At 34.7% G+C, this 23,302-nt stretch overlaps 1 protein-coding gene across 1 annotated transcript in view; it reads right to left on the bottom strand.

The window, feature by feature from the left end:
- Positions 1-21,287, bottom strand: part of LOC148956202 (double-stranded RNA-specific editase 1-like) — a 59,055-nt gene extending 37,768 nt beyond the window's left edge. Inside the window, exons 1-4 of the mRNA XM_089089786.1 lie at positions 21,283-21,287; positions 10,567-10,829; positions 6,923-7,034; positions 3,073-3,190 (exon numbers count right to left, since the gene is read on the bottom strand). Coding sequence (XP_088945912.1) covers positions 3,073-3,190; positions 6,923-7,034; positions 10,567-10,829; positions 21,283-21,287 — 498 coding nt within the window. The remainder of the gene's footprint in view (positions 1-3,072; positions 3,191-6,922; positions 7,035-10,566; positions 10,830-21,282) is intronic.
- Positions 21,288-23,302: the final 2,015 nt, after the last annotated feature.

Here is a 23,302-nt window from a genome sequence, read left to right as displayed (position 1 = left end):
TTTCTACGACGACCCCTTCCATATGAAGTACCCTTCTCTAAAGGAAAAAAATAATACATAGTACATTGTGCCAACATCGTTCTTATATACCCTCAGGGCATAACTTAAAACCCTTCCCCCGAGGGTTGTGGGGGAATGTCCTCGTCAAAAACATACTTTCTATCTGGAAATCAACTACGCTGAAAAAAACGCTATCTCAAAAATTTTGATTGTATGTGTTTAGGGGAATTTTGGGTGTGGGGGTCTAGTTGTCCTCCATTCTCTTTTGACTATTAAAAAGGGCACTAGCCACTCCGATTTCCAGTCGAATGAGCCCTTTTCAAAGTTTCTACGGGAACTCCTTCGTTACGAAGCGCCCGGCTGAAGAAAAAAAATCATTGTGCCCACATCGTTCTTTACTTAGGCTGCTTAGTATTAAGGTATGCATAAGGTCCAAATTAATAAAGAAATAGCTATTCTAAGTGATGATATTACAGTCATATGAAGCAAATGATAGAATAATGTTTTTTGAAGAGTATTGCTTAGTACTGGGGTATACGTAGGGTCAAAATGAATAAAGTAATATCAATTGTAAGTGATGATTTGAGAGTCTCGTGAGTAAAATGAAAGAATAATGTCGTTTGAAAAGTATTACTTAGTATTGAGGTATACATAAGGTCGAAATGAATAAAGTAGTATGTATTTAAATGATGATGTAACAACTCTATAAGGGAAATGATAGAATAATGTCTTTTGAAAAAGTATTGCTTAGAATGGGGGTATGCATAAAGTCAAAACTAATAAAGTAATATCTATTTAAAAGGTGTTATGACAGCCCTATTACGGAAATGATAGAATAATGTCTTTTGAATCAGTATAATGAAAGAAAGGTTGAGGTGGTTAGGGCATGTTGTTCGGATGAAGGATGACAGATTGCCGAAAATTGTTCTTTTCGGCCAACCATCTAGGGCTAAACGGAAAGTAGGTCGTCCCCGTCTGGGTTGGGAGGACGTCATAAAGAAAGATTTAAAGGAAATGGGAACTTCGTGGGCGGGTGTAAAAAGGGAGGCTTTGAATAGATTGGGGTGGAGGAGGAGCGTGCGTAGCTGTGTTGGCCTCAGGCGGCTTGGTGCTGCGATGAGTTGTTAGTAGTAGTAGTAGTATTGCTTAGTATTGCGGTATGCATAAAGTCAAAATTAATAAAGTATCTATTTAAGTGATAATATGACAACCCTATGAGGGAAATTATAGAATAATGTCTTTTGAAAAGTATTGCATAGAATGGGGGTATGCCAGAAGTGGAAATTAGTAAAGTTATGTATGTTCTAAGTGATAATGCGATAGCCTATGACAGAAATGATCAAATAATGTCTTTTGAAAAGTGTTGCACAGTACTGGGGTATGCATGAAGTCAAAATTAATAAACTGAAATGTATTCTCAGGGATAATATTCCAGCCCTATGAGGCAAATGATAGAATAATGTCTTAGAAAATATTTTCATGTTAAAAAAGTATCAAAATAAAAGATTGAAGTTAAAAAAAAGTGAATAGTTTCTGGGACTACACTGGCTAATCATGGTAAAAAACAAAATCGCGAAGAAAGGAAGAAAACGAGGACAATTAATAGGCAGTGAAAAACTTTTTCACTGGCTGTTAATTGTCCTCGTTTTCTTCCTTTCTTCGTGACTTTATGTTTTATCAAAAAAAGTTATAAAAAAAGTTTTAAAAATAGTATTAAATAATGGGGGAGGGGTAAAACTTTGGGGGTGAGGGGTCCTTCACGGTTGGGTCAATTGATGACTAAGGGATGTTGTGTCATTGTCTAAAATGTATATGACTTTTTGCAGTAACTCCAATAGTGTACCTGCTATAGACGTTGTCAAATCTATAAAAATTGACTTCTTTTCATCAAACTTTTTATTTTCAATTATTACGCAATCTGTTTCGTAATAGCATTATGAAAGGACAATCGCCGTGTCCGGATTTTTTCAGAGTTCAGTAAACCTCAATTTACCTTAGGTGCTTCATAGTCAAGAAAATTGACCCCAGCCATCCTCAGGTAAAGGCCACATTCATTACACCAGTCAAGACAGCGACATCCACGAGCGCCTGGCCTTGATCGAGGTCACAAATTTCTTAAAGTAGTTCTTTGGCCCTGGTCTTGATACGGTTCAGTGCTTTCTATGGCCTCTATAGAAATGGAACCTATGATTCCACTAATGTATTGTTAATTTTATTTACTGCTGTTTGTTTTATTAAGAGCCCGTGAATACAGTTTTGAAGCTAATCTAAATATATTTACAATGTATTTGTGCTAAATTATTATATCATCAAAAGTTCAATGAAGGTGCTGTATAATGTTGAGTAATCGCTTTAAAAGTGTATGTAAAAATTTTGAATGAATTGATGTCAAATTTGTCGACTGAATAATTTTTTTGAAAAATAAAGTTTAACAAATTTATAACAACATAGGTTCCCCGTGATACTACTGACACTTTTTTCTTATAATAGAATGGGGTATATAATCTGGGAGATGTTTTGTAAACTCATTAGCAAGGTTGGGGGTTCCCCGGAATTCTAAGAAGTCGTAAAAGAAATGAATACGGGGGATTAAAAAAAATTGAATTAAGTAAACAAGTCTATCAGTTTCGAATAGATAATTGTTAATATGATATGCCTAGTTTACTCTTCTTCGTATGAAGGATTATAAGAGTATGTCTTAGATTTAGCCTCTTTCAGGGGTACGGTTTGTCTGAAAATCTATTTTAAGAAGGTAAAACTCAGACCAGGGGTCTAACCTTAGACCAGGGTATGAAGGGTTGGCCTACATAATAACGTTACACCTAGTTTACTATATCTCCGCTCAATGTTGTGAGGACTCTTATATATCACAATACCAGCGTAATATTAGCGTTAAAAAAATAAAAAAAACAGGGCCAAAAAAAATCTGATTTCGATCTTGGGACAGCCAAAACCAGAAGAAACATTGTTATGGTTTCTACTACTCTCCAAGTGCACATCTATAATAAAAATAAAGTATTTATAGCATTCATGTTACATCAGAAGTTCTAAAATCAGAGAGCCGATACTTACGCTGACAATTTTGTCCCATGTACCTTGTCTCCGATGCTTTGTCAGTCCAATAAACAGTCCATCAATTTTGCCCTGCAGTCGACCGTCGCTTCTATTAAAAGCTTCGATTTCGCAATGCCTATAAAATGAGGCAATAAAAATTATCCAGCAATAAGCTTCTGCCCGTTTTACAAAGTACTCGCCTTAAGTTACACAGTCATCAAACTAAATAAAGTCATCACTGTGTCCTCGATCAATCTAATTTAGTCAACCTAAATTAATTTTAGGGGTTGCCTCAAACAAATTGCAAAATTTTTGATTTTAGTACGATTGGAACCGAAAAAATTTATTTGCAACAAATACAAAATCAGGCTAAATTGGGCGAGACGAAATTAACCATTTTTTGTCTTTTCTTATAAAATGACGACTTCTTTAAGACACCTTAATTTACTCATACAGAAAGTCAGTAATAGAGCATATAAATCATGAACCTACACTTTGTTTTTATTTTGGATGCTCATATTTGAACCCCCTTTTTTTCGCTCATAAATCAAGCGTTGATATAGGCCTGAGAACAGCAATTTGTTAAGTTGAATCTATACAGAAAAAAAAAATTGGGCTACTAATACAGAGAAGAAGTTGTGTCCATGTCTGTCTACGGTTGGTTTTGGCCAAAAAGTAGTTCCAGTATATGTCTAATATCTCCGAATATATTTCTTTATTCGTTTGGGGAATCCTGTGAAGCAAAGTGCCACATCTAAAATGTAGGTGCAAGTCAGACTAAGCTTTTCCCTAATATTGTCAAATTCTGAAAGTTTTTTGATAGTTTTGCCAGTTCTGGTTTATTTGGCTTTTGGAACGAGCAAGAACAGCCAAAAAGCGACGCAAACTAGGATTCTGGCATATTCTGAAAGCTAAATAAACAAGATCTTGCCAAAGCGATCAAAAACCTTTCAGAAATGGTTACTACTTGGGAAAAGCTATTCTGACATGCACCTACATCTTAGACCTTATCTTAGACCTACGTCTTAAAAAGCTTCACAGCGTTCTCTCAACGAGTAAAAACATGTATTCGGAGATCTTAGACCGATATTGGAATTACGTTTTGGCTCAATATCCAGACGCCATTATTGTCTTTGATCGCTTCAATATCGCTTTTTCGATGAATAATATAACTCATCTTAAGCGAAACCATGTCACTAGACGGTAAGAATTGTTTAACCCAGAAAGGCGACTGACCACCAAAAAAAGAGAAATTTCTGTCGTGCAAAAAGAATAAAGCCTGTTTTACTAATTTACTTTCTGATTATTTACAAAGCAAAGGTATGAGAACCATACAAGCTAAAACTGATACTGACTTACTAATTGTGCTTTCAGCAGTTGAGTGTTCGAATATTTGGGTTATCATAGTTATTGGTGACAATATTGACTTGTGGGTGTTGTTACTTCATCATTGTATTCCTGAGCACCACAAGGTCTACCTGCAATCTGAGCCTAAGGTGACAACTTCAGGTGTAATTTGGGACATAGAAGCCATCGTTAAGAAGATTTGGACTGAAACCAGCAAACTACTTCTTTGTGCTCATGCAATTCTTGGCTGCAAAACAACTTCCTGTCTATATATACTTGGCAAAGGAATTGCGCTTAAACGGCTGAGTGACAACTAACAATTTAAAAAAAATACTTCAAAGCTTTTTTTAGAATTGGTGCTTCGAAAGAAAAGATTAAAGTAACAGAAGAGGCTGCACTTGCTATATTGTACGTTGGAAAACCAACTAGCATTGTTAACAGTTACCGATAACATGTCTTTCAGCAGAAATTAGCGACGTCTACAACTTTCGTTCATCCCCAAGATCTACCTCCTACTTCAGCAGCAGCGAAATTTCACGGTTTGTGAGCTTATCTCTAAGTACGAGATTATATCGGGCTTCAGAGCACTGCCCTTTATCCTAAGAATTTGGGATGGAAACTTCATAACGGTATGCTGTACCCTATTCTCACGGACCTTCAGCAGCACGAAAAAAAAATTTCACCGTCTTTAAATGTGGCTATGACGGATACTTCGATAGTGACCGGTGCAGCTGTCATCAACATGGCATCGAATGCAACATTGCTTGCAAATCTTGAATATGAACAAGTTGTTCTAATGTTCAGGTCTAAATCAAAGATGCAGAAGACATATGAAATATAAATCAATGTGATGAATCTCTAACCCTTTTGCAATTTCAAATTACCTGTGATTTTTTGTTAAAACCAAAATCAATGATTTCCCTGGTCGTAAGAAGTTGCTGATTGGCATTTAATAATCTGGGGTGGTCACGTTTAGGGTGGACGGTTCAAATAAATTAATTGTGACACGACTTCTCTCCTGAATTAGAGTCCAATTTTTCTCAATGGATTCATTTTAGCGTCATCTTATTCTCAAACCTATATCGACACTTGATTTAAGGATAGGAGGGGAAGGGAACAAAACATGAGCGTTCAAAACAAAAACAAAGTGCATAATCGTAATATACGTTCCAAATTCACCTATGATAGACTTTCTATACGTGCCAATTAAATTGTTTTTAAAATTTCATCTATTTAGAAGAAAAGACTAAAAATAGTCAATAGTCACCTCCAATTTTGTATACGTTAAAGGAAATTTTTTTCCGGCTCAATTGGTACCAAAATCAAAACTTTTGTCACTTGTTGAGGTGAAGGCTTACACTGTTCTATAAAGCTTTCAGTCTTAGCATATATTAATGAATGGAGAATAGAAAACTAACTTTCATTCACTGTTCTTTTATATAGCCAAGCTCTACGAAGTTGTTCTACCCACATACTGGAAACAAAAAAAAAATATTTTGGGCCACTAATACAGCAAAAAAGAAAAGAAAAAAGCACAATAATAACAAAGAACAAAACAGTAAACAAGAACATTACAGTAACAAACAATAATACAATAGAAATGATACAAACAATACAAATGAATGTGCATTGTCAGTTTAAAATACATGTACTGATATTGAGTCATCCAAATGTTAATATTACTTGATTTATTAAACTTATGAAAGTAAAAACATTTATATTTTTTCAATAAAGCCCAAATTATGGTCTGGCTCTGAGAAGGCATAGGTGTTTTGAGCCCTACTCATGTTAATTTCTGCTCGTTTTGAATTTGAAACGGTTATTTATTGTAATTTCTGTTCGTTTTGGGTTTCATTTATTGGTTGATGCTGATTTTTAGCAGTTTCACGCTTGGTAGATTATTTTATTTTATTTTTGCTCAGTTTTGTTTATTTTAGTTCTTTACTTTTCTTTGAAAAATTTATTTTGTTTTTCTTAATTTAAACAGAAATTAATAAAAAATAAACTTTTCCCACAAAAGAAGTAAAGAACTCCATCAAACAAAAAATGAACGAAGATAGAATCAAACAATCTACCAAGCATACAGCTACCACAAATCAGTATCAGTAAATAAATAAAACCCAAATCGAACAAAAATGAAAATACATAACAGAGTCAAACTCAAAACGAGAAGAAATTAATATGAGAGGGGTTCAAAACCCCTATAATTTCTAAAAGCCAGAATAAAATTTGCACTTTACTGAAAAAAATCTCTTAACCGTTTTCACTTTTATAACTTTAAGAAATCCAAAATAAATTAATATTTTAAGGAATTACTATAAGCATATGCATAGTAAACTGACAATGAACATTTTTCAGTAAATTCGTTTGACTTTTTCTTTATTTTCAATTTGATTATATTTTTATTTTATTTTAAATAAATTTATCAGAACTTGCCTCCAATAGTAATAAATACATCTTAACTCCCAATCCACCCTCTGCGTTAAATTCTGTAACAATAAATCAGCTTTGAGCAACATACCTGGCATCGCCGCAGGGAGAAGTGTTTATGTACAAATAAAAATGGTAGCCTTCCTTAACTTGGAACTTCCTTGTGTTTTCCTTTACAAAGAACAGACTATCGTTGTCATTTTCTGTAAGAAAAAAAAAATCAAAATACTACCTAATTAAAATCAATCCCCACAATTCAAAGTTCCAAAAAGTTGGAGAGTATAAATAAAGACAAGATAAAACCATGTACAGGTAAAAATACAAATCAACATAGAGGGAAAGAAATCTATAAGTAGCGAGTTCATGATTACTCTGAAATGGGGCCATAGCCACTAATCTTTTTCCTTAGCAGTTTAATCAGCAGGGGTATTTTTGGCAGCTATTACAATGTAATAGGCCAGGTTTAAAGAAATTTGAAGTCTCTTTGTTGGGAATCCATGGATGCCAGTGTCTATGGAAATACTACCGATCGGAATATTGATTACCATTGTGCAATCTTGACTGAGAAATTCCAGCAACTATGGCACCCTGCCTTTCAAAGAACTTTAGAGGTGCCAGGAGGGAGTTCCTGTCCGAGCGTGTTTCAAAGGTTTATTTTGAACTTCTAAATAAGGGGTTTTCTTATGGTTTTACATGCAGGAATTCCCCTTCCTGGCACATAGATACATGTATTTCCTTCATCGTGGTATTAAAAGCCTTTCAAAGTTAAGTTATTAGTAAAACTGGCCAGGTAGGTAGGACAACATCTGTAATTTTTACAGAGAGTCCAATGGAGTTGGTCATGGAGCCAATTAGTGATTTACCTCTTGTAAGTTGAAGAAGAGGTGAGAAGTGACAAAGTTGGTAAGGCTCTAGAAAGTATTCTTTAGCAATATTGTTACAGGAAAATTTAAACAGTTCGTCAAACGATGAAAACACATTTTAAAACGTAATTATAAGAATATTGGGGAAGTTTGAAGTTTAGGTTCCCCAGGTACACTTGTACAGGTGATGGGACAAGCAAGGAAGTTTCTTCATAATAAACCAACTCACACTCTAGCTCGAAATCGCAGGATTCATGGAAATCATTATTGAAAAACCTAATAAAAATCCCCTTAAAGATCTTTTGGCTCTATACGAGATTCAAAGGCGTCAAAACAGACCGTACAAGCGTAATCCCTGGTGATTTACCTCTTGTAAGGTGACGAAAAGGTGCGAGGTGACAAAGTTGGCAAAGCTCCAGAAGGTATTTTTGAGCAGGATCATTATAGAAACAATAAAAAAGATCGTGGTAGTGAATTTTTTAATCCGTTTGTAAAAAAGGTATTGCAGAAATACAACATAACTCTTTGATAGTCATAGTCAAGACAAGGTTGAATTGGCAAAATGATCCATCAAAACTATTCACCTTCTCATTCCGAGATATTGTACATTAAAAACACTGTTGGTTTTGTTCAGGATCTGAATAAAATCATGCGAATTTACTATTAACGTCCCCATTGCTCTCTATCCAATTGAAGTTCATCAAGGCAACGATGAAAGTACGCTTGACATTTTTCTTAAACAACATTCCAATGAAAGTGAAATAAAAGAAATAAAACCTCTCGGTGATTTCAGTTCAAATCAATCAATCCACTGAAGGTTCTGAAAAGGGGAGCTACTAATGGTTCATTGAGCTTTTTAGAGTGTCAAAAGTCTTAGCCATTAAACCTGGGGTGTATCGTCTATAAGATACCAAATATAACGAGATTATAGACAGGATTTATGACTAAGAACTTCAAAGTGTCAAAACAAAGAGTGGAGTCTATCAGATTGAGAAAATATTAAAGAGTTGAACTTAGAGGGGCAAGAGATAGTTACTACTTCTTTAGCTTAAATGCAGGTCTGATTTTGACTCTTGGGTAGCAGTTTAACACAGACATAATCCCTAATTATTTCTATGTGAAATTTAAATACAATGTCTCCAGCCCTCTGTATTATGATTTTAATTAAACAAGTGACTTATGAACTAAAATCCTTCCGAACACCAAATTCAAGAAGAAATATAAAGGGGTCCTCCTCGATGGTATTTTCAAGAATACATAGTATTATTGACAAGCTCTCACACAAATTGAAAATGTTTGGACTTTCCAATATTGAGTGCAAAGTAAATGGAATAACATTCCCAATTCTAACCTTTGATAAATCTTATAGAACCATATACAAATTGACATTGCAATCTTTAGATCGATATTGACAACTATTCCAAAAGAGAATAACTGATTGAATGTTCTCAAAATCTCATTGTATTACTCGAGATGTGAGTATTGTACGAATTGCCACTGTACGTTTAGACCAGAGCTATGCTTAACCTTTCACAGAGAGCGGTGCCTTAATTTCACTAAATCAACTTGAATCCTACTTGGAAATCACACCCGACGGTAGTGTTCTTCGAGACTCGACACAATGAACACAAATAAAATTATCAACATATTCATGTTGGACGCATCCATATTAATATAAAAAGTATTTTGTGTAACCTTGGATTTCCTCACACAATTGAAAGTGATAACAATACTATTATAATTGTTAATAGTAGTTTATCAAACATAAGGATGGCTATGTATCTTTTTAAAAACAAAATGGATATAATTTTTAAATCCTCTTAGCCAACCTACACATTCTACACTCCTCATATCAAGACCTTTATTGAAAGTAAGGGGAAATCCATTCTTCAAAATTGGAATAAAGTGCAAGATTTAGCGACCAAAAGCTATGGCTTTTGGTCGCTGGTGGTACTAGGGCCAAGATGGCCATTAGGACTTATTCGCCGGTGGCACTAGGGCCAAGGGTGTGTACAAATGCAGGGAGTAATTGCGGAAGGGGAGTCCTCGTTTGTAAAACACTCAGAAACCGGTTACATAACAGTTCAAAAATAAACCACTGAAGCATGCATGGACGAGAAATCCCTACTTTTACCTGCAAGGCTTTGACAATGACAGGGCACCATAGTAGATGGTACCATTCAGTCATGATTGCGCATTAATCATCAATATATCAGTAGTGTTTCCATAGACACTTGCATCCACGCATATACAAGCAAAGGGATTTAAAATTCCCATCAATATATCTATATATCAGTATTGTTTCTATAGACACTTGCATATATGCATACACCGCAAAGGGATTTTAAATTCCCATCAACCCGTTCCAATGCGTAGAAACAGCCGCCACAAACGCCCTCACCATCAAATTAATAAAAAAGAAAAGAGTATTGACTATGGGCCTGCTTGGAGTAGTAATTGCCTTACTAGGAATATAGTTAATCGAAAGGGCATGAGAGATTTATAAGTATAAACTAGCGCTAGTAGCGAAAAGAAAAAACACCAGTGGTATTTAGCTCAGTGACTTAGCATGACCCAAAATGTTGCATAAATGTTTCCGTTACTTTCAAGTGCAAGGAAGGGCAAAGGCACAAAAATTATGCCATCATTAGTCCTAACCACTTATAGTCAACTAGTTTTGAACATGCCAGACTTTTCACAGCTGACCAACACCAACTTTGTGCACAGGATTAAAACTTAAAATAGTTCGTACTTTATTCGTAATAATTTACGCTAGATTAGCACTTCAATCCTACTGTATTATAGTAATCAAATGAAATTAGTATTTTTAAATATAAATTGAGTGCTTACAATTCTCAGCAATGTTTCTCACCTTTGGACTTTTCTAACTTTGTATAAACTAAATCTAAAAAGCATCTTCTGGCCAGAATTTCGGCATGGCAGTCGTTAACTGCATGACCTTCTCTGTTTAAGTTTTTTCCTTGGATGACTTTCGTCTCAGTCATAAGTGCAATTACTTCGAAGTCATGATTCGGCTTCTGAACAATAATTGACGAAATGACTTTCAATTCTAATGTCATGGATTTCTGGACGTCTCTCCGTACTATTAGTTTAGAAACTTTGGCGTCAACAAGACTAGAACACAAAAAATACAATGAAAACAAAGAAGACAATGAAAGTACATTCCACTTGAATTCTCTGAATTATGGCATGTACAGAAGCTAATATTCAACAACAACTTGGCAACTTGGAGAAGGCTGATAGTCGCTAACTAGTCCTCTTTACATTGGCGAACCTGCTGAGCAAGAGCTTTAAGTTAATTGGGTCGAGTACAAACGTTGAAAATAACGATGATAGTCCCCCTCACATGGGGAACAATTTCTATTCATTTCAAGTTTTCATATTACTTCTTTTTTCAATTAAAAGGCCTTGTTTTTATTTAATGATATAAAACAAAAAAGTATATTAACTATCTAAATAGAAGCATCAAAATTGGAAATACGATTTGTTTCCTGTTTAAAAAATTCAATGCTATTTTCAGAAATGAATGAGGATTCAAAGACTTCATTTGAAATCTTTATTTTTCTTTAAAGCATCACTTTTCTAGATTTTGTTTCAACAAAACCTACTCTTCTTTTTTTCTCAATATTTTTTATTGCCATTTTTACATCCAAAGTAAAAGAACGAATTGAGTACGCACGTACACCCCCATGGACATCAAAACGAGCGCAGGCTTATATTTCTACTAGTGGTGATTTTTGTTGCAAATTTTACCAATACATTTATTAGCCTTGGAGTTTTGATTTTAATTCCAATGCAGAGATTTAGGTTGAGTCTCATCCTGAATATTGCCCTGACAGTCATAACGCGTCTATACCTTAAGCATCATGAGCAGAAATTATAGATAACAGATCACACCTTGCCATATTGGAAGAGTCCATAGCTGTTTCCTTCTCTTTTGGGTATCCATATTGCATGTTGCTTCTTTTTTCCTTCTTATTCTTTCCTTTATTATTTTTCTTCTTATTGTTTCCCCTACAACCCAGGAATGTGAGAAAAACAGAACAGTGTTCTGTTTGAGGTTCATTAGCTATATTCGCCCCATAAATATTAATGTCTGAAAATCCCTAACACCATGAGCTGTCAACTGAGCGCAGCCACAATACCATTGATGCTGAACAAAATTGAACTATGTGCTGAATAGCATTGTGCTGAATAACATTGAACTATGTTAACAGCCTTTAGCTGTTAGAAATACTTTTATTTGCCTCTTTTTCCCTAGCACTAAATAACTTAAGTGTTCAATGTTAATTTTAACAAAAATGTAGATAAAGCTACAATTATTCTACTTTTGCCTGGGAAGTGTTATTGTTAGTTTCTATAGCTTGAAGCTTATGACTTTTATTTCAAAATTGAAATAAAATGAAGTAATGACGCAAGTTTGCCTTGTTACAACTGATTAAACGAAGCAGAAGTGTCAATATGCTGGAATATGTTTCATAGATTTCGTAAAATATCTTTGTAATGTATACATCTAAGTCAATTGGTCCCCGTGGATACTCTAGAAATTTTTAAGAGAGGAGCCTGCCTAACTGGGCACCAGAAAACATTGAAGCCTTACCTATGCCTATTAAATCACTCTACCTAAAAACAATCAATCTGTAAACTACTTTAGAGCAAACTAGAAAAAGAAAACAGCAGAAAACCGGCCGGAAAAGAAAGTTATATATGCTACTACTAAAAGTGAAAAACAACCAGAACCTTGAGATCTCTTCAACTGGCACTTGTTCAAATGACTTCTCAAAAGTAAGTATATCTAAAGTATATATATATATATATATATATATATATATATATATATATATATATATATAATATATATATATATATATATATATATATATATATATGTATATATATTATATATATATATATATATATGTATATATATATATATATATATATATGTATATATATATATATATATATAAAAGATATTATAAATATATACTACCTTTCCATATCAAACAAACACAACTTAAAAACAATAGGGAAACTTTTTCCAAGACAGTACAATTTAAATCGGTGAATATTTCGGCCCTATGTCCAAGGGCCGTCTTTAGCACAACATTAAAGAAAAAAATATATATAAAAACAAACTTACATTAAAATACGAAGTTTAAACTAAAAATGCTTTTAAAAAACGCTTAAAAAAAAAAAACCTTTAAAACAGCCCCAGTATCCTTACTTCAACGAAGTTCAACCAGGACTGATAAATAAAATGATGAGAGAGGATGAATTCATTCAAACGAAATAAAATGAAATTATTAACTGCAAGTTTTCAAAGCTAATTTTGCTTTTTTAGCAGCTAGTCTTAAAGGCCTTTTTGTAACGGGTTCAATACTATTGTCAATTACTACTACTACTAAAAACTCACCACAGCACCAAGCCGCCTGAGGCCAACACAGCTACGCAAGCTCCTCCATCCCAATCTATTCAAAGCCTCCCTTATTAAACCCACCCACTAAGTTCTCATTTCCGTTAAATCTTTCCTTATGACGTCCTCCCACCCCAGACGGGGACGACCTGCTTTCCCTTTAGCCCAAGATGGTTGGCCGAAAAGAACAATCTTCGGCAATCTGTCATCCTTCATCCGCAAAACATGCTCTAACCACCTCAACCTTTCTTTCATTATAGACCTAGAAAGCGGTATTAAACCACATTTTTTGTATAGCCTATTGTTTGAAATACGGTCAGTCAGCCGGGTACCCAGAACAATCCTTAAGCAATTTCTCTGGAAAACATTTAGCAAATCTTCATCCACTTTTCGGAGCGTCCATGCTTCAGAGCCTTATTTGACCACTGTCATCACTGTAGCTTCTAAGATTCTAATCTTGGTTTGCAGACTTATCTTCCTATTCTTCCCGACTTTTTTTTAACTGTGAAAAAACACCCTGAGCCTTGGCTATTCTATTTTTAACATCTTCACTACTCCCACCATCTTTACTAATAATACTACCAAGGTAAGTGAAGCTGCCCACTTGATCAATCTTTTCATTACTAAACGTCAACTTTTCATCTTCACTTATTCCTAGCCTTAGTGACTTAGTCTTCCTAACATTAATTTTCAAACCAATACTAGCACCCTGAACTCAAAAAACCTCTAAAACTTCATTCATTTTGCTCACACTTTCATCTAGGATGCTTAAATCATCAGCATAATCCAAGTCCAGGAGACTTTTTCCACCCCATTTGATTCGCGGTCTCCCATTGCCTTTCCTGTGCTCCTTAAGACAAAGTCCATCAAAATAATCAATATAAAGGGGCAACCCTGTTTAACTCCTGATTTAATACAAAAACAGCTGCTAACCTCATTTCCTACCTTAACCGCAGCAGTGTTATTCTTGTACATAGCACTAATCACTTTAATGTATTTGTCTGGTATACCATACAAGGATAAAACCTTTACTAAAGCTCCTCTATCAACAGAATCAAATGCTTGCTCATAATCTATAAAACTGAGGACCAAAGGTGTTTGAAAACGTAGGCACTTCTCAATTATTAACCTAAGAGTGAAAATTTGGTCAACACATCCTCTACTTTTCTAAAACCGCACTGCTCTTCTCTTAAAACTTTGTCTACAGCATCTCTCAGTCTAAAAAGTATCATATTACTAAGCAATTTGCTACCTACAGAGACCAGACTAATGCATCGATAAGTACCACACTCACTTTTACCACCTTTCTTATAAAGTGGCTTAATTAAGGTTTTCCTAAAATCGTTAGGTACTTCCCCTTTTTCAAAAATCATATTCATAATCTTCAATAACTTATTTCTAACCTCAGAGCCACCATATTTAAGAAACTCATTTACTACACTATCAGCACCTGGAGCTTTATTGTTTTTTAGTCCTTTTAGTACTGTTGCTAATTCTTCCTTACAAAACAGATCTTCCTTCACATCCAAGGTATCACAAACATTTTGATTTTACTCTATATTGTTTCCTGCAACTCTATCTTGGTTTAGCAAATTCTCAAAATGTTTGGCCCATCTTGCTTTAGCTTTTTCCTTATCGCTAATTGCCACCCCATTCCTATCTTTAACTGGGACCAGTCCAGATTGACTACTCCCTCTCAATTTATTAACATGCCAGTACAATATTTTAATATTATGCTGCCTAGCTGCATCTTCCAAATCCTCGGCAATTTTATCCATGGCCTCCACTTCACACCTCCTTAGTTCATATTTCAATGCTTTCTCCACTTTCTTTACATTTCTTTTGTTTTTGTACGATCTATCACTCAGATAATTCTTGTACAAGTCCTTTCTCCTTTCTATTAAACATAAAGCTTTTTCACTAATATTTTTAGCTGCAGTTCTAGCTTTCTTCCCTAATACACCTTCAGCAACTTCAAAAATTATTTTTCTAAAAGTATTCCAACCATCTTCCACATTTTCAAATTTAATACTCTGAAGTTTAGTATTGAATTGTTCCTGAAAATTTTCTCTCAAATTCTCATCCTGGAGTCAACTAACATCATAACTTCCTGGGAGGTAGTTACTCTTCCAAAATTTCACCTTTAAATGAACCCTTGACTCTACCAGATGGTGACCTTTACTTTTAACATCAATAACAGCACTCCTATATACCCTAGTATCTTGTATTGATCCTGCCAGTCTTCGGTTTACTATAACATAATCAATAAGGTTTGCTGTCTTACCATCATGTGAATACCACGTTAACCTATGAGCCACTTTATGACCAAACACCGTATTGGTTATAACTAGATAGTTATACCTACAAAATTGCAAAAGTCTGTATCCAATACTGTTTTCTTTTCCTACACCAAATTTACCTAAGCTGGGATACCATCTATCCTTATTTCTACCAACCTGGGCATTAAAATCTCCCAGTAATAACATCATATTTCTACCTGGGACCTTGTCTATTTGCTCCTGTAACTGTAAGTAAAATTCATCTGAGTCACTAGTATCTCCATCAGTCGGTTCTACAGGGGCGTATACTACTATAACTGATACCCTGAACTTTCTAGTCATAAAATGAGCCATTAGTATTCTATTATTAATACCTTTCCAGCCTAAACAAGACTTAGCAGCTTCCTTATTCATCATGAGCCCTACTCTCTGTCAATGTAACCCATCCTTCCTGCCTGAGTAAACAAATTCTATATCACCCAATTTCATGCTTCTTACCCCTGGGATATGAGTTTCTGAAACTCCTAATAAGTCCAGTTCGAATCGTCTGAATTCGTCAGTCAAAATGTTGATATGATAGTCATTTTTTAATGTCGTAACATTCCAAGTTCCAATTTTCATGTTCTTTAAATCATTGAAATTTTTTTTGCCTCAGGAAAAGCAATGATCCCGGATACCAGTGCAGGACGGGGATCACATATCTTCTCAAGTCTACACCGAAGTGCTTAAGCCGGCTTAGAACCGGACAGCAAGAAGTCCCTGGGACCTCCAGTATGATTGGAGGCTGCGTGCAATACTAGGTCAATCTTGGTCACAACATAGTTTTCAGCACTTAGCAATGCTCTTCTATCAATAAGAGTTGAAATCCTGAAAATACAGTCTCAAGTCTATTACATCTGACTCATTATATATTCATGCCTACAAATATTATGCTACTACGGGGAGGCAACCCGTAATAGATAAATTAGCTAGGAAGAGGTTTTTCAGCTCAAAGATGCCCATCAAAACGTACCAATCCCAGAAGAATTGTCCTTTTTAGTCAGAATCCTGTGCAAATGCTGTGTCGTTTACTAGGCTATAATTTCCTCGAGGGGTGCCACTCCTCAAGTGGGAATAGAGTTTACCGCAAGGTCCCCAGTCTTGCAGGTACCCTGAAAAGGTTGAGGCAACCCTTTGCAGAGGCCGTTGTCCATAGATCTGGATCTTACGCCCTACCACAGTTGTCCTCCTATAGAGGATCTTCCCGCGATGGTGTTCTGCATCACCATGCAATTTAACCCATTGCTGGGAGAAGGTTTGCAACTCATGGAACTTGTGGACAAACCAGTGGCCCTTTTGAGTGTACATTTGAGGGGCCTTCTTCCTCCTCCGCCTGTATTTATGACCTCGGGCAAGGGTAACCCAGATTCTATTATGGACCCCCAGGGACAAGGTCCCCCCTTGGTCAGTGCTTCCTATGGAGGTACCCTACATATCTAGAGCGTTCCCCTATCGCCACCTGGGGACACGCTGAATGGCCTGGTGGAGGCCAGATAAACGGATCACTTTTGTTTTGCAAAGGCAATAACTCAGTGACATATTTAACCTACTACTTATAAATATACACAACTCACTGAATAGGCCTATATAAGTTATATACAGAAATATATAACTCAGTGACACATTTAACCTACTACTTATAAATATGTGTAACTCAAAGACTATGTCTATATATGTTATATACAGAAATAGATAACTGAGTGACATATTTAACCTACTACTTATAAATATGTGTAACTCACTGAATAGGCCTGTATAAGTTATATACAGCAATATATAACTCAGTGACATATTTAGCCTACTACTTAAAATATGTGTAACTCACTGACTAGGCCTATATAAGTTATATACAGAAATATATAACTCAGTGACATATTTAGCCTACTACTTATAAATATGTGTAACTCACTGACTAGGCCTATCTAAGTCCTATCAAGGCCTATCTACAGAAATATATAACTGAGTGACATATTTAGCCTACTACTTATAAATATGTGCAACTCACTGACTAGGCCTATATAATTTATATACAGAAATATATAACTGAGTGACATATTTAGCCTACTACTTATAAATATGTGTAGGCTGGACATCCACTATACAGCTAAATGAAAATAGTACAGTCTATATATAAAGAAAAAAACCTTAGCCAAGCATTATATATATAAAAAAATGTCTAGCCAACTAGGTGGCTAATAAGAACAACTGTGTATATATATACAATCTTTAAATTAGCCAACTGGTTGGCTATTAGATCTCACCTGTATATACATTGCAGCCTTAATTAGCCAACTAGTCAGCTAAAATTAGAGTTCTATATACAATATAAAATTAGCTAACTAGCCTAGTTGGCTATTAATGTTCAATGTATACATAAACTTTAGTTTAAAATAGCCAACTAGTCAGCTATCAAAACAGTTTCTTGTAGCCTACACATTTAAAATTAGCTAACTAGTTAGCTACTAAGATCCCATGTATATATAACCTTCATTTGAAAATTAGTCAACTAGTCAGCTAGGCCTATTAATAAGGTTTCTAAGACATGTTAGAGCCTAGAATTAGCTAACTAGTTTGCTATTAAAGTCTCAGCTATATACACATTTAGATTAGCCAACCAGTTGGCTATTAGATCTCATTTACCATGAAGACCTAATGTAAAGCGGGGCTCCCACGGCGTCAATAAAGTTAATAAAGCTGTCCATAAAGTTAATAAACCGTTTTCCTCTTGTAACTTTATTGACTATATGGTTGTCCGTAAAAAGTTAAACTTTATTTAACTTTTTCCATAAGTCCAGGAAAGTTCATCCAATAGGAGAAGACTTGTAAAAAATATCCATTCAGATAAAAGAAACTAGCCTAATTAGATAGCCAGTCTTAAACTTTTTTCTTTAATATGTGAAACATTGAAACAGAGCCTTCTTTAGTAAATTTTAAAGTAACAACAACATCTAACTTAAGACTAACTTATTAAATTGAAAAAGTTATCAAAAAATAATGTCAGATATATTCAAGAATGAACGTGTGAATAATTCAAATTAGTTGCTTCAAAAAATTTACATAAAGTCAGGAAGGTAAAATTCATGTGTGAGCGCGACAAACTTTACGGTATGTAACTTTGCGGAATACTTTATTAACTTTATTGACGCCGTGGGAGCCCCGCTTAAGAGAAAGAAACTTTACCAATAATAGCTGCGTTCGTTTTCATCGTTCGTCGTTCTTAGTACTAAAAAGATTTTCTCGGTTTTACTCTTAAATTGCGTTTTATTTCGCCGTTCTAAGAACTTCCTTTTAACTGAAAGAACGGCTTATAAGAGCTTTCCTTACACACAGATCCGGTTTTTTTTCTCACGCATAATGGATGCAGCAATAACGCAGAACTGTCCATATCAAATCGGCCCAGTGTACCCGTTTTAACGCAAATATGGGATTGAGCAAAAAGCAGAAAAAACTATTAGATCTATATTTACTCAAGAAGAGAAGTCAAGTATTACTTTTTGGCATTGCTCTTTATGCTCTTTCCAAATACGCTCTATCCTTTTTTTATGCTCTTTCCAAATATAATAATCATTTTTGTCAGAAATGAATTTTACCCCACCCTTATATATACCAATTCAGGGTATATATTTGCACAGTAGGGGGTGGGGGTTAAGTTTAAATGTACCTCCCATTTACATCATAAATAAAATTTTCCCCACCCCCCTACTGTGCAAATATACCCTGAATTGGTGTATATAAGGGTGGAGGTAAAATTCATTTCCAACAAAAATGATTATTATATTTGGAAAGAGCATAAAAAAAGCATTGAGTGGTATATTCACTTTATTAATAAGTCAATAATATGATTGGGTAAAAATTTACCTAATTTGCTTGTACTTCATTTAAGCCAAAGATCTATTTTGCAAGGTTTCACTTTGGTAAAATTCTACTTTAGCTACTTTTGGGTATCCTGGAAAGGGGTTAGGCTAGGGAAATGGAACTTTCAGGGATGGGTCTACAGGCTAAAGGATGCCCTGGGAAGGTATTTTGAAGTACCTACCTCTACTCCTTCTCCCTCTAGAGGGTCCTCACCTTTGATGACCTTTAAAAATATGTGTGTTATAAAAGTGAAACCTTGCAAAATAGATTTTCAGCTTAAAGGAAGTACAGCAAAATTGTTTTCAGCTTCACAATTTTGCTCAATCCCAACTTATAAGGTCTTAAAGACATGCAAATATATTTCCTAAATTTGGAAAAAAAACATTGGCAATCTCAGAATTCTCTTTCAAAGTGGGTCCATCCAATTTTTTTATTTTTTTTTGTGGGGATGTGATCATTTTCATGCTACTCTATGTTCAAAACCTACATTTTAAGTATTATTTTCAGGTACTCTTAAGGGGAGGAATGTTATCTGAAGGTATTCATACTTTCTACCTTTCTATACTGCAGCTTAGAATTTTGATCTTGATTTTTTTTTTAAATTTGTGATTATTTATTGACAACAAACACACATTTGCCAACAATATCAAAATGACAAATAAATATAAAAAATGGCAAAACTCACAGCTAGCTCACCATTGAATCTTGTTTTGCCTCTAACTTATGAAAGAAGATAATTATTACTGAAACTATTAAAATACAATCTGATAGTTTCCACACTTTTCCTCAGGTTTCACGGTTAGTTCAACAATCTCAGTTTGATGTTACTTGAAAGTAGTAATATTTTATACCTGTATATACTTCAGATTATAATTTTGATCTTTATTTTTTTTTTTTTGAATTTGTGATTTTTTATGGACAACAAAAACGCATTTTCCAACAATGTCAAAAATTACAAATAAAACTAAAAAATGGCAAAACTCACAGCTAGTTCACCATTAAATCTTGTTTTGCCTCAAACTTATGAAAGAAGATCATTATTACTGAAACTGCTAAAATAAAATTTGATAGTTTCCACACTTTTCCTCAGGTTCCATGGTTAGTTCAACAATCTCAATTTGATGTTACCTGAAGGTAGTCATACTTTCTACCTGTCTATACTTCAGCTTAGAATTTCGATCTTGATTTTTCTTTTTTATCTGTGATTATTTATTGACAGCAAAAACACATTTACCAACAATATCAAAATGACAAATAAAAATAATAAATGTCCAAACTCACAGCTAGTTCACAATTTAATCTTGTTTTGACTCAAATTTATGAAAGAAGATTATTATTACTTAAACTGCTATAATAAAGTCAGATAGTTTCTACATTTTTCCTCAGGCTTCATGGTTAGTTCAAATATCTCAATTTGATGTGAAATTTGTCTTCAAATAAAATAAATTGATTTAAACTTGACTTTTTTCATTTTTCTTTTTCAATAGACTTTTTATCCAACCAACAAAAATTCAACAAGTATTGCAGGCTACTTGAATGACAAATTAGTAGGAGTGATTTGAATCACCAGTATACCCTCTGTTGTTAAAGCCATTGTCTACCCCTTCTCCACCGCAATTTCGATTGAACAGTGAATTTAGTATACAAAAATAAAATTGAATTGAGCATCAATCTAGCAAAACCAATTTCAGAATTGTCCAATCAAAGTCACTGTTGTGCTTATGGAGTATTTAAGGATCTTGACTATACCTTATTTTTCAGGCATCTTCTATTGACCGAAGATTGTGGGTCCGTGACATTTTACGAAATAAAAATACTTCAGGAAGTTTTGCAAATCTACTGGCACTGCTAGAAAAAAAAGACCAAGAATGGTACTTTCAGTATATGAGGATGTCACCTTGCCAATTCCAAGAAATCCTGACCTTACTTTATGATAAAATTCAAAAGTAACATACGAATTGGAGAGAACCCATCTTACCTCATGTTAGACTGGCGATTACACTAAGACACTTGGCAACAGGCGAGTCAAAAAGATCTTTGTCTTACCAATACCTAGTAGGCCGTTCGACCGTCACAAACATAATAGCTGAGACTACAAAAGCTATTTGGGACGTTTTGAAGGATAAATATATGAAGGCACCTAAACAAGAAGATTTTCAAACTGCTGCCAAAAAATTTGAGGGTCACTGGAATTTTCCAAACTGTATTGGTGCGACAGACGGCAAGCATATTAGAATTCAATGCCCCAAGAATAGTAGCACTCAGCACTACAACTACAAAAAGCTCTACAGCATCGTTCTCATGGCTGTCGTGGATGCAGACTATAAATTTATGCTAATAGATGTTGGATCAGAAGGCAGCTCAGGAGATTCTGGTGTATTTACAAGATCAACTTTTGGAAGGTCAATTATAAATGAGACAATTGACACACCACATCCGCAACCAATTGCCAATGGGATGGTGATGCCTTATGTTTTTGTAGCTGACGAGGCTTTCCCTCTGAGAAAAAATATTATGAGACCCTATCCTGGTGGACTAAGCATAGCAGAAAGACAGAAAAGAGTTTACAACTACAGGTTATCCAGGGAAAGACTTGCGGTAGAAAAAGCTTTTATTATTCTGGCTGGTAGATGGCAGATTTCGAATGTAACAATTGACAACAAACTCGAAACGATTGACTCAATTACAAAGGCATTCTGTTGTTAGGACAGTTTTTTAATAGCAAGAGGCTCAGATTATTGTACCAGAATTTTCGGTGACACTACAAGCAGTAATGGAAGAATAATTGATGGGACATTGAGGCATGCAGTGCAATCTACCTGGGGGCAAACACTCAATCCCTAGGGTTCAAACAATTCTAGCAGTGCAGCAATTGTTATTCGCAATAATTTTTCTGAATTTTTTTTATTCAAGTGAAGGTGCTTTACCTTGGCAAAACGAGTATTTATTCCAATAGAGTAACAGCTTTTCTTATCTTTTGCCTGAACTATCGAATTTAAGTTTTTATAAAAAAATTCGAACAAGAAGTGAAAAGAAATAAGGTTTTGAAATTTAATGGGATAGATTTCTAACTATCGTCTCTCATTTGGCCGCTGGACACTAAATAAACCAATTTCTGAATCTCATATTTGAGGAAAGTTTTAGTGGTCAGATCAAGCCTCTTCAGATCATCAACAAGACTTTCGCAAAATGCCTTGTCGCAATCAACATCTTCTCTGATTGCATTTATCAGTTCCTCCTCAAGCAGTGATGTTTTATTGGATACTTTCCCTTTTTTGAAGGAGGCTGTGAAGTCTCAGGACTTGATGCTGGTATTCGGACACTTGAGCTTGGAGGTCCAGTTGAGAGTGGGGTTGAAGTTGAAGACGGTGTTTGGTAAGTTGAAGTTCCCGATGAATCATCGAAACCAGCCAGGACGATTTCTTCGATCACATCTTGTGTTTCTATCTCAACCTAAATTATGTAAAAAATATAAATTATATAATACATTTTGTAAGAGGCTTGCGCCAATATTTTTACATTTAATAATAATTATTATTATTATTATTCAAAAGTTTGATCTACCAAGGGATATTTCAGTATTTCATGAGAGCTATATCAACAAAATTTTCAAACAGTTCATGGTAAAAAACTGTAAGTAAGGAGTGACCTGGCTCAACGCTAACCAGAACTGTAGAAAACGAAATTTTGATACCAATAGATACATCAAAAGAGTCAGATTTTAATGGTGATTAAAAATATATAAGTTTCGTCAACTTTAGTGCTACCTGTAAAAAGTTACGTGCCTGATAAAACTTGACTGATTTTAAGAAAAAGGAGGAAAGACCCCCTAAAAGCTATAGAACATTAAAAAAAATCCCATCATCATATTCAGCGAATCAGAGAACCCTAATAAGGAGGTTTTAAGCTCCTATCTACAAAAATGTGGAATTGTGCATTTTTGCCAGAAGAAAGATCATGGATGCATGTTTATTTGTTTGTATTTCTTTTCCAAGGGG

This window comes from Artemia sp. Qi Xiang Cuo, chromosome 1, assembly GCF_049724085.1.
Source record: "Artemia sp. Qi Xiang Cuo chromosome 1, ASM4972408v1, whole genome shotgun sequence".
Taxonomy (NCBI): Eukaryota; Metazoa; Arthropoda; class Branchiopoda; order Anostraca; family Artemiidae; genus Artemia; species Artemia sp. Qi Xiang Cuo.
The sequence above is the reverse complement of the archived record's forward strand: the minus strand, read 5'-3'. Positions and strand labels throughout refer to the sequence as shown.